Source organism: Haliotis rufescens, unplaced genomic scaffold (genome assembly GCF_023055435.1).
Source record: "Haliotis rufescens isolate VD_foot unplaced genomic scaffold, xgHalRufe1.0.p SCAF_51, whole genome shotgun sequence".
Lineage (NCBI taxonomy): Eukaryota > Metazoa > Mollusca > Gastropoda > Lepetellida > Haliotidae > Haliotis > Haliotis rufescens.
The window spans coordinates 900,903-916,180 of record NW_025964235.1 but is presented as its reverse complement, the minus strand read 5'-3'; the positions used below and the strand labels follow the sequence as shown (position 1 = coordinate 916,180).

The 15,278-nt window shown below is 43.1% G+C and overlaps 2 protein-coding genes across 2 annotated transcripts; one reads left to right on the top strand and one right to left on the bottom strand.

The window, feature by feature from the left end:
- The first annotated feature begins 962 nt into the window (after positions 1 to 962).
- Positions 963 to 2,939, top strand: LOC125374075 (sporozoite surface protein 2-like). The gene has a single exon (XM_048384828.1). The coding sequence runs from the start codon at positions 963 to 965 to the stop codon at positions 2,937 to 2,939; it is 1,977 nt and encodes a 658-aa protein (XP_048240785.1).
- LOC124140690 (thioredoxin-related transmembrane protein 1-like) lies at positions 2,877 to 14,932 on the bottom strand. The gene is made up of 8 exons (XM_046508381.2): positions 14,717 to 14,932; positions 12,433 to 12,548; positions 11,261 to 11,306; positions 10,801 to 10,929; positions 9,659 to 9,704; positions 8,642 to 8,743; positions 7,603 to 7,710; positions 2,877 to 6,583 (listed from the first exon to the last, which is right to left on the bottom strand). Exons 1-8 carry the CDS (start codon positions 14,854 to 14,856, stop codon positions 6,485 to 6,487), a joined length of 786 nt encoding a protein of 261 aa, XP_046364337.1. The 5' UTR covers positions 14,857 to 14,932; the 3' UTR covers positions 2,877 to 6,484.
- Positions 14,933 to 15,278: the final 346 nt, after the last annotated feature.

The following is a 15,278-nucleotide window of genomic DNA, read 5'->3' as shown; positions in this document are numbered from 1 at the left end:
CAACTTTCTACATATTGTACCGGCATATGCCAGCTGCTGATGACAATTTGTGTCCTTTGTGTTTATTCGTTTGTTTGTTTGTTGTTTAACGCCGTACTCAGCAATATTCCAGCTATATGACGGCGGTCTGTAAATCATCGAGTCTGGATCCAGTGATTGACATCATGAGCATCAATCCACACAATTGTTAGTCGCCTTTTGCTGATGACCTATTCTATCTTTACAGGTCGTGTGACGAAAGGTTATAATCCACCACTTACAGGTTTCTCTTCGTTTCAGTTAAAGGAATTGTGAACCTGAAGCAAGGACTGCCAACCCTTTTACGGCCCTATGGAACTACATGAATGGCATCCGTCATGTCCTGGACCTGGATCCTGTGCTACAAAGCGATCTTAGCGCGAAGGGATCACAATTCTCATACATTAACATGGTGATGACGATCTTGGAGACTTAACGAGTGCTTCCGGGGGTGCCGATTTCGCACATGGACATAGATACAGAATCACCTCTCTCAATCTCCACTCTACCCCTTTCCTTCACAATACACAGCGGCCATTGTACCCAGCCAATCCCCATCCTTTTCCCTGCTTCACAATACACACAGGCCATTGTACCCAGCCAATCCCCACCATATCACTGCTTCACAATACACAGCGGCTATTGTACCCACGCAATCCCCACCCTATCCCTGCTTCACAACACACAGCGGCCATTGTACCCACCCAATCCCTGCTTCACAATACACAGCAGCCATTGTACTCACACTTCACCACACAACGGCTATTGTACCCATCCAATCTCCACTCTCATGACTCCCTCTGCACCTGCTTCACCACACAGCAGCCATTGTACTCACACTTCAACAAAACGGCCATTGTACCCATTCAATCTCCACTCTCATGACTCCCTCTGCGCCTCTTCACCACACAACAGCCGTCGTAACCCATCCAATCACCACTCTCATGACTCCCTCTACGCCTGCTTCACCACACAAAGCGGCCATTGAACCCTTCAAATCCCCACTCTCAGGACCCCCTCTGCACCTGCTTCACCATACACAGCAACCATTGTACCCTTCCAATCCCCACTCTCAGGACTCCTTTTGCACCTGCTTCATCACACAGCAGCCATTGTACCCTTCCAATCCCCACTCGCAGGACTCCCTCTGCACCTGCTTCACCACACAGCAGCCATTGTACCCTTCCAATCCCCACTCTCAGGACTCCCTCTCCACCAGCTTCACCACACAACGGCCATTGTACCCTTCCAATCCCCACTCTCAGGACTCCCTCTCCACCAGCTTCACCACAAAGCAACCATTGTACCCTTCCAATCCCCACTCTCAGGACTCCTTTTGCACCTGCTTCACCACACAGCAGCCATTGTACCCTTCCAATCCCCACTCTCAGGACTCCTTCTGCACCTGCTTCACCACACAGCAGCCATTGGACCCTTCCAATCCCTACTCTCAGGACTCCTTTTGCACCTGCTTCACCACACAGCAGCCATTGTACCCTTCCAATCCCCTCTCTCAGGGCTCCTTCTGCACCTGCTTCACCACACAGCAGCCATTGTACCCTTCCAATCCCCACTCTCAGGACTCTCTCTGCACCTGCTTCACCACACAGCGGCCATTGTACTCACACTTCACCACACAGCAGCCATTGTACCCTTCCAATCCCCACTCTCAGGACTCCTTCTGCACCTGCTTCACCACACAGCAGCCATTGTACCCTTCCAATCCCCACTCTCAGGACTCCTTTTGCACCTGCTTCACCACACAGCAGCCATTGTACCCTTCCAATCCCCTCTCTCAGGACTCTCTCTGCACCTGCTTCACCACACAGCAGCCATTGTACCCTTCCAATCCCCACTCTCAGGACTCCTTTTGCACCTGCTTCACCACACAGCAGCCATTGTACCCTTCCAATCCCCACTCTCAGGACTCCTTCTGCACCTGCTTCACCACACAGCAGCCATTGTACCCTTCCAATCCCCTCTCTCAGGACTCCTTCTGCACCTGCTTCACCACACAGCAGCCATTGTACCCTTCCAATCCCCACTCTCAGGACTCTCTCTGCACCTGCTTCACCACACAATGGCCATTGTACCCTTCCAATCCCCACTCTCAGGACTCCCTCTGCACCTGCTTCACCACACAGCGGCCATTGTACTCACACTTCACCACACAGCAGCCATTGTACCCTTCCAATCCCCACTCTCAGGACTCCTTCTGCACCTGCTTCACCACACAGCAGCCATTGTACCCTTCCAATCCCCACTCTCAGGACTCCTTTTGCACCTGCTTCACCACACAGCAGCCATTGTACCCTTCCAATCCCCTCTCTCAGGACTCTCTCTGCACCTGCTTCACCACACAGCAGCCATTGTACCCTTCCAATCCCCACTCTCAGGACTCCTTTTGCACCTGCTTCACCACACAGCAGCCATTGTACCCTTCCAATCCCCTCTCTCAGGACTCCTTCTGCACCTGCTTCACCACACAGCAGCCATTGTACCCTTCCAATCCCCACTCTCAGGACTCTCTCTGCACCTGCTTCACCACACAATGGCCATTGTACCCTTCCAATCCCCACTCTCAGGACTCCCTCTGCACCTGCTTCACCACACAGCGGCCATTGTACTCACACTTCACCACACAGCAGCCATTGTACCCTTCCAATCCCCTCTCTCAGGACTCCTTCTGCACCTGCTTCACCAAACAGCAGCCATTGTACCCTTCCAATCCCCACTCTCAGGACTCCCTCTGCACCTGCTTCACCACACAAAGCGGCCATTGTACCCTTCCAATCTCCACTCTCAGGACTCCCTCTGCACCTGCTTCACCACAATGGGTGGAAAGGAGCAACAGATCGAAAATAGAAAATATTTTTATTTACAAAAATAGCATTAAAAGCACTGATGACCATGCCACTTGAGGCAGTTGGCACAACATAGCTGCTGAATTAAACTTTTCTGTGATGACTTTCAGAGCTATTGCTTATTAATGAGAACATCATCTCAGCTGTTAGGCTTCATCAACAGAGGAAGTATGTCAAAATGGCAAACATGTAGCAGGAATGGTTGAAGCTTTCAATCTAAAACTAGTTGCGCTTTTCTTATAAAAAAACATGTAACTGAACATTAATTAATGCATAGATTTCGCTGCTGTGCAAACCATTTCTGTGAACTCCTTTCGTAACGAGTTCATCAACCAGTATCGGTATACCCATTTCCCTCCAACTCTATCTGGGCAGTGTTTGGTCAACAGACACATAGGAACACTAATTAATTGAACTAAAGTTATTGTAAGTGTCAAGGACATTAAAAACATGCATCGTGAATCATGTCTTGTAAAAGCAGAATCATAGGACAAGTGGGGTACATGTAAAAGTTGCACGCTTTATCTCCATGTGGAAGTTATACAATTACATGGTAAATCATAAATTAAACAGAACTTTGTATATCATTCATACACAATCGATGGCATATGGTAATTCCAGTATGACAATATCATGGTGCGCAATTAACACAATATAGATTAATAAACAATATTTCAGTGCGTCAGACTTAACTCACAACTTGAACAGGCAATCATAAAATCAAAGGAACAGCGAAAGGTTGGTTATTTTTCAAAACCAGCATCGTCATCAATTCTAACCAAAACAATCTCATTTCCTTCACATTAACTACAGCTGGCAATATGCTGCCGTTCTGTGTCACAGTGAGTCGTACTTCAGTCATGGGATGGTGTCATGTTGATGATGGAGGGAAGTCCAACTCGAAGCAGAGATGTTCACCACTTGGTTGAAATAATCAGCACAAATATGGTGCTGAGACCAACGATCAAAATTCGGTGTGAATTTGAGATTCTTACCAAAGATCAGTACATCCTGGTAAAGCTAAGGGATGTAACTCTGCACAGCAAATTTTAGTGTCTTCTACCATGGACTGATGTTTCTACTAGAAAGACAACACATAAGCACCACATTCTCGTGTTGGCATCATTAATACACCTGTCAAAGACGATCAATTACTGTGAGTGAGTGAGTGAGTATGGTTTTGCGCTGCTTTAACCAATATCTTCAAATAACCTTGGATTGCATTGCCCATCCACATACCAAGTATTAATTACACAAACATTCTTTGAAAAGTTTTTTTAAAATGATAAAAATGATGTCAGGTTTGTCATTGGGAAATCACTGATTTTGTGATGATTTTAGCACTATATAAGCAATCTACTATTCAAAAGATTAAGTTAATTCTTGCATCATTGCTGTATCTCAACCCCAAATACAGTCAAACACTGTTATTTCAAGTTATCCGAGGTTTGACACAATCGAAAATGATGAATAAAGAAGGAATACGTAGGGACCAAGCTTTTACCTTGAGACAATCATAAGTTCGACACATCAGAGTTTGACACAACGATCTTTGACTGTGCACATAATATTCCACACGAAAAAGGCAACTTTAAAACCCCACCAGTGTTATTAATAAAAGTACACACAGGCACATAGGGGACATGTCATCCCCTGGTCTGCTACATTAGGAATACACACAATTCATCTATATACATACTACAGAGGAATGCTGTGTACAAGCTGCACATCAACCCAAAGCAGCGGACGCCCAACTCACTCACTCACTCACTCACAGACTTCACACTCACACAAGACACACGCACCCAACTTATTAGCCAACATGTGAGGAGGGAGTCACTTAGGCCTCTCTACATTAATTATCACATTTTCATCTAAATTCGATAGGCAGGAGACATATATTAAAACAAACCTTTCAGGGTTCACTGAACTATGATTCATGCTTTTTTTAACCTATTCATCCCAAACTTATGAAATGATCAACACACACACAGCCAGGAAGAAGAAAAAAATCGAAATAACTGACAAAGACTTGCACACCCAGATAACGGATCACTTGCAGCCTTGAGCAACAATCTTAACCGATTCTACTATCAGGAATGAAATGATATGTAAAGAGGGTGTGGCATAACATACACATGTGGCTATACTGTTAAAAAGGTAATTAACGGGAAACCAGATCAGTTCACCATTGCTTTGAGCTTTGAACTGCTTTTCAGTCACATCACGGAACGTCCATGTCGGAGGGGGGGGGGGGGGCGGGGGGGGCTCAAGGTGATGCAGGCCCAACACTTTTACCACATTGGTGACACCCACAAGCCCAGGGATGGTGCTGACAAACCAAGAATCACAATCAAAACAAATCTGGAATTCTAGTCCCAGATCATCAGATTCTGGCACAACTAAGGGACACAACTCTGCAATAGTACGGTGTCCCAGTCATCCCTGCGTGTGTTGGCTATAAACTGTGTAACAGCGAGGTCATGATGCTGAATGTAAAAGACCATTGTTGATCTACATAAATAATTCAATACAAGGGTTGTGTTGGACGACAGGAATCCTGTAACCATGGCAACTACTTACGTCAATCTCCTTGGAACTACTTGCACTGTTTTTCACATACCATACTAGTATTTAAATCCACTGAACCGTTTCGTACTGTAATCAATATTCACTGCTCTCTAGCAACTAAAACAGTTTTAATTATGATGCAAATTTAAATAAACTATTCATTGCTAATACTGAACACTGATCAAATTGTACCTCTGACGTGGGCAGAATATTTGCAACACATTAAAATCTAAATTATTGATAAAACAATAACTTAGCCTGAAAAAAGACAGGCAAATCTATAATCGTTCAAAAACTACTCACCAAACAACTCCTTCTAACTGAATAAAGCTCTTCCCAATCACACTTTTAATAAAAGTATAATTTGTAGTTTTGATAATATAATATAGGTATGGTCAGCCCCTGACATTGTTGGCACTGAGATCATGACAACGTCTTTGATCGACAACTATAACAACCATCAGTCTCCCCATGCGCTGGATACTGTCAAACGATCAGTTACTCAACAATCACCAACAAGTTACTGAAGTCCACGGCTTTGGTCAAGGAAGATGAACTAATCAAAGCCCATTTTTTCAGACAACAATCTACATTGTTGGTGGACTACTTGGGGTGACAGCCCTCCAGCCATGGTTCACATGTTTTATGACAACTTTTGATTGTGAAGTTTCACCGACATTGATCAGTGAATGTCAAACATACTAGCTATTTGAAATAAATTTCCCATTTCCTTATTTAAATATAATGTCTAAAATTCATATATCATTCTAACCTCTACACTAAACCCTGTTTGCCTAGATACCATTCCAAGTGAAAGCAGTGATCAAACTTTCAGATAAAGAAATTATGGGTACAGAGTTATGTCCCTTTGAATTTGAATTATTACATGACACAAGAAAACATGCATCCATCATTCATAAAACAGACACTACTGCATGTTGCGAATCTTGCTTCCCTCACTCGTACAATGAGCAGCCACACTACCTTATACCACACACACTCGCTGCAGACACCCACGATCTGATGGCCTCTCATTCCGCCTTCTGTACTTGTCTCCGTCGTGTGGTTGAAGAAGTTTCATCATCATCATCACTATCTGTTTGTTTTGTGTCATCAATGATATCATCATCCTGCAAGTACAATACTGTGTGTCAGATACAGCATTCGCCATTCCGTTCAGATGTTGTTGAATAATGCGTCCACACACCTGTGTCATGACGACCTACCTCGGCTTGTGTCTGGAGTGCACCTGTGTCATGACGACCTACTTTGCCCTCCCTGTCCGGAGTACACCTTTGTCATGACGACCTGCCTTGCCCTCCCTGTCCGGAGTACACCTGTGTCATGACGACCTGCCTTGTCCTCCCTGTCCGGAGTACACCTGTGTCATGACGACCTACCTTGTCCTCCCTGGCCGGAGTACACCTGTGTCATGACGACCTACCTTGTCCTCCCTGTCCGGAGTACACCTGTGTCATGACGACCTACCTTGTCCTCCCTGTCCGGAGTACACCTGTGTCAGGATGACCTACCTTGTCCTCCCTGTCCGGAGTATACCTGTGTCATGACGACCTACCTTGTCCTCCCTGTCCGGAGTACACCTGTGTCATGACGACCTACCTTGTCCTCCCTGTCCGGAGTATACCTGTGTCAGGATGACCTACCTTGTCCTCCCTGTCCGGAGTACACCTGTGTCATCACGACCTACCTTATCCTCCCTGTCCGGAGTACACCTGTGTCATGACGACCTACCTTGTCCTCCCTGTCCGGAGTATACCTGTGTCAGGATGACCTACCTTGTCCTCCCTGTCCGGAGTACACCTGTGTCATCACGACCTACCTTGTCCTCCCTGTCCGGAGTATACCTGTGTCATGACGACCTACCTTGTCCTCCCTGTCCAGAGTACACCTGTGTCAGGACGACCTACCTTGTCCTCCCTGTCCGGAGTACACCTGTGTCAGGATGACCTACCTTGTCCTCCCTGTCCGGAGTACACCTGTGTCATCACGACCTACCTTATCCTCCTTGTCCGGAGTACACCTGTGTCATGACGACCTACCTTGTCCTCCCTGTCCAGAGTACACCTGTGTCAGGACGACCTACCTTGTCCTCCCTGTCCGGAGTACACCTGTGTCATGACAAACCTACCTTGTCCTCCCTGTCCATAGTATCTCCCATCCCTTGAGGCTGCTCCTGAATGACTCTCACACTTTGGTATTTGGGCGGAAACAGCACATCACAGCAACACACGATGAGCTGTAGCAGCAAGTCACGGGGCAATGCTTTAGAGATACATACCACCACTATTTAAAGAGGCATATATATTTGGCATTTAAAAAACTTCAAAGTAGTGACAAACCGAGCTGTCTCAAGAAGTTCCACAGATTGAACTGATATGTTACATATCCATCGGAAAAGTAGAACTGACTCAAATCAAACCCACGCCTTCAGCATCACGAGCAAATGCTTTAAACACTAGGGTTACCCTGCAGCCCCACTCATATTTAGAAGGTTTCTTACACGAATAATCAAAATGATCAGCGACTTCAATGTGATCTCCCGCAGCTGTGTTTCAGTTATTCAGCTTATAATAATGACGTCCACAAATAAACTACTTTCAGGTTTTCTCAAACTGAATACTTGATGGGCGCAAAATGTTTTTGAAAATAAAATAAAAAATATTAGCCATAGATATACATGCAAAATGTCCTGTCAAATGCACAATAACATGGAAAATTCTGAAAACACATATTTATCTGCAATCTAAAAACAATACATAGTTCACCAGGCTAAATGACACATTTGTCACTCTTATTCAGAAATGTACTCCAGAAGAATAAGTCCAGAAGAGTTAAAGTAGACCAAAAACTTATGGATAACAACTTCTTTCTCCTACTGTAATGTGAAAGAATGAGTGAGTGAGTATGGTTTTATGCCACTTTTAGCAATATTTCAGCAATATCACGGCAGGGGACACCAGCAATGGGATTCACACTACCCAAGTGGAGAATTGAACCCGGGTCTTCAGGATGAGAAGTGAACGCTTTAACAACTACGTTACCCCAACACCCTGTTTTGGTATAGATCCTGAAGAAAAGTTACAAGTTTCGAATCAGATTAAACATCATTTGCAACCAATCAGATTTTCCCAACCTGTTTGTTGCCCAATATGTCCCCCGCTACTCACCAGCCCGAGGAGGAGGCCTGAGACAATGGTGAGGACAGCGAAGATGAGGTAGCACCCCCACTCCGGGATGCCGTACTCCGAGGTCATGGTCGTGTAGAAGGACTGGAGCGGAGACAGCACACATTTCATAAACAGCAAGGACAACTTCCTATTTCACACTTATGTGACATTTTGGCTCGGATACATCATTGGGGCAGCCTTAGAAATTTAGGATTTTTAAGACAAAATTGTTTGATAGGCATTACTTAGAAGTTGACGGATGACAAAGTAGACTCAATTAATGGATAACAACTTCTTTAATACTGTAAATGAGACGTTTCGGTATAGATCTTTAAGCGTTGTCAAGCAAAACAGTAAGGATCTATACCGAACCATCGCCTTTACAGTATTAAAGAAGTTATCCATAAATTAAGTCTTCTTTTAAAGACTATTCCAGGAAAAGTGGAAACCTGATTTCACTTACACACAGTGTTAGAAGCTTGTAGACAAATGTTTACTATGTTTACAAGTTCTATCAGTTTTATTTAGCTCCAATTTGCAGATAAAATTGGAAGTTTTGAGAAGTGTTTTAGAATTCTAGCCATCAAATGCTACTATTCAATAAGATATACTGCCATCAACAACATTCAGTAGTCTCAGGCTTGTGTGAATTTCGAAGATTGCATATGAGATGTGCAAAGTTACATGGGAAAGATCTGTTAGAAATACCAATGAATCAAAACAGGGAGGGGTCTAAAATATCAAAAGCCTCTCTCAGTCAATTTTACTGCCTCCAGCAGCATACTACATTTGGTTTTCAAGGTGGGGTGGGGTGGGGTGTCCGGACCCCCTAGACACCCTCTCAGGATCCACTTATGATATCCATGGCTAGCATATCATCGCAAGGCCAAAGGAAAAACCTTGGCACAGAGTATGACATTGCTTTCTGTGCACAAGTCTCTGATAATATCTAGTATCTGCATCTTGCCTGGACACCCGAGTGACCCGACCCCTCGACAACCAACGTGGACAACTTACACGAATAACCATGGCAGCCTTGAAGAATAACCCGACAGTGGACATCCTGCAAAGTAAAGATTGGAAATGATGTGTTTGTTGTTGAATGCCCACTCAGTAATAGTCCAGCTGTATGACGCCCCAATATGCCAATTCAGTGATTGATATTGTGAGCAACGATCCCTGTTATCGGGGTACGAAGACACACAATCAACAAGTCAAAGAGTCTGATCACTTGATCAATTTGGTCGCCTCTTATGACCAGCATAGCAGCATTAGAAATTGGCCCTAGTCCTTTGGTCCTTGACAAACTGTCCAACAGTTAAGGTATTATATGCACAAGCAGAAATTTTCCATTTCTAAAGGTTTCGCTATCTGTTATCATCATAAGGACTAATGGCCTAAAACTAAAGACGCCACCCATCATCTAACAAGCACAGATACAGCTCCAGTTGTTTCTTGACCCACCCCTGGTGAGAGAGGAATCTGCGGGGTCAGTATGGATACATCCGAAATAATGTCCGTCACAGGACACATAAATTATCAAAGATCCACTTCCACCTCAACAATGTCAGTAGTGAGGGAGACGAACTGTCACAGTGACTCCGATCATGCTGCTACATTTGATTTCAAGGGCAAGGTCACACAGTGACACGATGTAAACATGACAACTTAAAACTTTAAAGTTTGCATTTTGTTGTGAATTCTTGTTCCTTTATGTTTTGTTTGTGTCAAAATAGAAAATAAATCATTCACAGACTAATGTATTCAGCATCTTATTATATTCAACATGCATCTTAGTTGATAAAAAAAGACTGTAAGTAAACTAAATGTAAGAGCCACTGGCTGTTACATCAGCTGAACAGACATATTTGTGAAAATGTAATAGTCACAACAATTAAGTTGTGAAACAAGGGCAGATCCAGCATTTTTAAGAGGGAGGGTTCCAAAATCCTCTCTCAGATAATTTTACTGCCTACAACATACTACATATGGTTTTCAAAATTAGGGGGGGGGGGGGGGGGGGGGCGGAACAGTATGCATATTCAGTAGCTCGTAATTATTAATCACATGCAAATTAGGAATGACACAACACTAGGTGGAGAGACTTCAATGTCATATATCAACTGGTTGTTAGCTGTAAGTTGACCAGTGTAGCTTACTGTATAGAGTTGGGAGCAAGCCAGCCCGACACTGGATCAATGTCCCTCCACTTGTAGTCATCGACGAAGCTGATGAGGTCAGATTCTTTCCTGGAGCCGTGATACTGGCGGAACACTCCATCTCGGACACTAGGGATGAAGAAATAACCTGGTCATGTGTGCACATCACACACTGTATCCATGGTGGGAATAGAACCTGACACCCAGGCAGGCAAACACTCTCACTACTGGGCTATTACCTCACCCTTTAGTTTAGCATTATGCCAATAATATTCTTATTTCATTCCAGTGCAAAATAATTTTTAAAATCTTGATAGTTTTGGCATTCAAGTTTTTACATGTTGATGATGGAAATTAGATACTAACTACTTCCAGTCGTAGTTCGGAGCTCTGGACCATATTATCTTTCTACTGATATCAGACAGAATGCCGAGAAGATTGATCATCTGGTCACACTTACTGATAAAGGGTTGGTAGTGCTGTCACAAAAAAACGACCACTCAGACCTGCAGACAAAATGAAATTGATGTCAAATTGCACAAAAAGAGATTAGGCACGTATAAACAACAAAGCAGCAATGAAGTTCTGGAGGTGCACCTTCTGCTGACAAAGGACATAATATGCATATATTACCAATAAGGGCGAGAGGATACATGAAATCTCCTTTTTCCCCAGTAATTCTCAAATTGTTAAAATGTTCGCTTAATGCTAATAAAAATTCTAACTGTTTTCATTGATATGCAAAGAGGCCCACAGCTGGGTGAGGTATCCATGTCAAACTGTGGCATTGTATCTCACTGGGCCAGTACAATAAAACCTGCACTAGTCCGGGCTAGTACAAGCAGCAACACACACACATACATACACACACAGACAGACAAACACATTGTTATACAAGTGCAATGATTCTGAAGGCGACATCAAACCCGATTTCACCTCATTGTACATCAGTCATTCAGACGAGGGTTTAACATCGCGTTCAGGATGAGTGCACTTATATCATGTAAATGGAGATGTGCATCACATGTGTGCATGTATATCGGTGCTAGTTTTTATCTACTATTTTTGGTTGTTTATTGTTTAATGCCGCACTCAGCTATATTCCAGCTATATTACGGCGATCTGGACCAGGCAATCCAGTGAATGACATCATGAGCATCGATCTACGCAACTGCAATAATGATGTCATACATCAACCAAATAGCGAGCCTGACCACCCAATCCTGTTAGTCGCCTCCTACGACAAGCATGGGTTGCTGAAGACTTATTCTCTACCTGGAACTTCATGGGTATACTAGTCCTTATGATACCTAACTATTGGACAGTTCGGCAAGGACTATAGGACTAGTGCCAATTTCTACCTCATATTATGTGTGTGTCTGGTTGTACTAGCTTGGAGTAATGTCGGTTGCCATGTGATACCATGCCACAATTTAACACAGCATGTTAGCAGTCAATCAATGATGACTTTACATAATCATTGTGGCCTGACGATGAATACGCCTTTGTCATACAAACCAGTGGCCGACAGTATGAACGACCCCAAGCAGCAGGAAACATTGACCACAGCATACAGAGATCACACAGTGGTACATAAACTCTGTTTTTAATGTGAACATGTTACTTCCATACCTGGGTTCTCGGTGACGTCGATTATGCCAACATTTACATCCAGATCCTTGCTCCATTTGGCAAAACTGTCCCACGTCTCCTTGAAGGACCGGCATGCCGGGCACCACGGCGCCATGCTGAAGCAGACCACGCAGTCTGTATACTGCCATACCAATCTCCTATCTTAATCGTTTGTTTACTGACACACCATTGTCCTATCTTAATCGTTTGTTTACAGACAAACCAATCTCCTATCTTTAACCATCGTCATATACTGACATATGATTGTCCTATCTTAATCGTTTGACTACAGAAAAACCATTGTCATATCTAAATCGTTTGTTTACTGACATACAATTATCCTATCTTAATTGTTTGTTTACTGACATACCATTGTCATATCTCAATCGTTTGTTTACTGACATACCATTGTCCTATCTTAATTGTTTGTTTACTGACATACCATTGTCCTATCATAATCGTTTGTTTACAGACATACCATTGTCCTATCATAATCATTTGTTTACTAATATACCACTGTCATATCTCAATCGTTTGTTTACTGACATACCACTGTCATATCTCAACCGTTTGTTTACATGATGCCTGCGGAACAATGATTGAGCAAAATGTCAAACAATGAGACGATTTATATGTCCTATAAAAAACATGTGTGTACTGATTTACATACAACAGTGAGCATTTAACAACCTAGCCAAAACAAACTGAGTTTTCCTGAATAACACCATGGGATATTAGGGGCTTGCACTTTGGGGATGTTGTCATAAAGCTGGGTCATCTCCAGTGTTTGAAATAATTTCATAACCCAACAAGGCAGTCGGGCAGGTGACCCATAAATGTTGCCTGCCTATCTTGAAAGTTACCTGCCCTCATTCAGACAATATTAAATTTAAATGAAACCTTGCGTATTATGTTTTCCAGCCCTATAAAAAAAAGTATGTCTGATTATTATGTGTCTTAATATCAATCCTAATACACTATAACTAAGACTAGATTGACCAATGAAGGCGCAGTTACTTCCTTTCATTCATGTTAATAATGGATCACCAACGACACTATGAGAAAAATCACGAAAGATAAGAGACAAATCGTGTCTTGATTCAGTTGAAATAAGGCAAACAACTACATGAGAATCTACAAGGACTTATGATATAACTTAATGCCTAAGTAGTCTTAAAATTATCTGCCAGATAGTTGGGCAGGTGGAGGCAAATTTCATGCAGCCCGACAAAAACGTCACCAACCGCAGGCAGGCACTTATTTCGACACTGGTCAAATACAAGCAATATTCACTCTCACTTTAAGTGTTTAAATAGCAGCTCACTGTCCAACACTGGCTGACTGTTTGTGACGATGCTTGCAGTTGGCATCCTTCACATAGGTTAACAATTGGTCTATCAGTGAAATTCTTTAATGTCATTAAATTCATTTCTGTCCATCGGTCTATAAATAAATGCCATACAAGTATGAGTGAGTGAGTGAATTGGGTTTATGATGTTGTAAATAGTATCCTCAAAATTCGGCTAATATGCGGACATATACTGTATATCAGTCAGTGAAATCTGGAAAGGTTTGCGACAAACCAAGAAACATAATCAAGGTGTATGTTGAGATAATAACAGCAGGGGTGGAAGGTTTACTCACGGGTCAGTGGATGTGGGCCAATAGACGTGGCAAGTCGACATAAATGACATATAGAGCATGAACACCACATATTCACGTCACCCTCACCGCAGTTCAACATTCATGGACAGGAATCTCTCACTGCACACGAAACGTCTTCAGTACTGTCCCAAATGACGAAGTTCAACCTAATTTTTCTAAGTTTGTCAGCAACAGCTAAGAATCTAGATCTTTATTATACATGTCTCCCAATTATCCATTTGTTCAGTACGCCCATTGAGAAGCTGCAGACATGAATGGGATAGGGACTGTGGTGCTAGTTTGTTCTACAACATCCTCGCTCAATCATCTACTGCCACGATGCATCCACTGTGTGCACACTGAAGAACTCCACAAGGAACTTAAAATTATGACATAGCGTTCTTCTAAGTGTAGCCACACACGTCATTGATGCTATATAATACGTTAATCAAAAACAGATCTACATCATTTTCAAATTATGCAATGAAAAATAATACAAAATCACAAATCAAAAACAGACTCACTGTAAATAAACAAACCACCGTGTGAGCAACTAAAGTCAATGATTTGAGACGTGTGATCTATAACGAAAATAGGGGTCACGCGATCCACCAGATAACTTCCGCATGAGACAACTCACAATTCAACCATCCATTCTCCTTCCAATATGTCCTGCCAGTTGTCCTCGGTAAGTTCTATCGGCTTGTCTGCTGTCTTTCCACAAACAAGGCTGCAGATGCAGAAAAGCAGCAAAACTTTCCAAGCATTTCCCACGTCCATGTTTAAAAACTTCGGTCACAAACAGGTGCACGGTGAGGTTGTGCCCCTTGACGATTTGTTCCGCCCACCGGGATAAAATGCGCCTGCGCAAATGGCTGTGATATTTTCGTAGTTTTCCTACTCATGCATGCAGTGATGGCGAACACAGAACCCTTGTGTGAACCCCTGACATGAATTTGTAATATGTAGTTTATAATACTAGAACCAGCGGGAGGAGGACACAATATATTTATTGATTACCAGCCAGCCACAACACTATTCAGCCACAGGTTCATGTTATGGGCGGCACACATTCGTTATGCATATCTTGGACAGGGATATTACATCGGAGTGAGCGAAGGGTAGAGTTGTAGTGAATCACCATATGTGTTTGAACACATTACCACGCCCGGAATGAACTTCATACAAAGATTATATGGTGA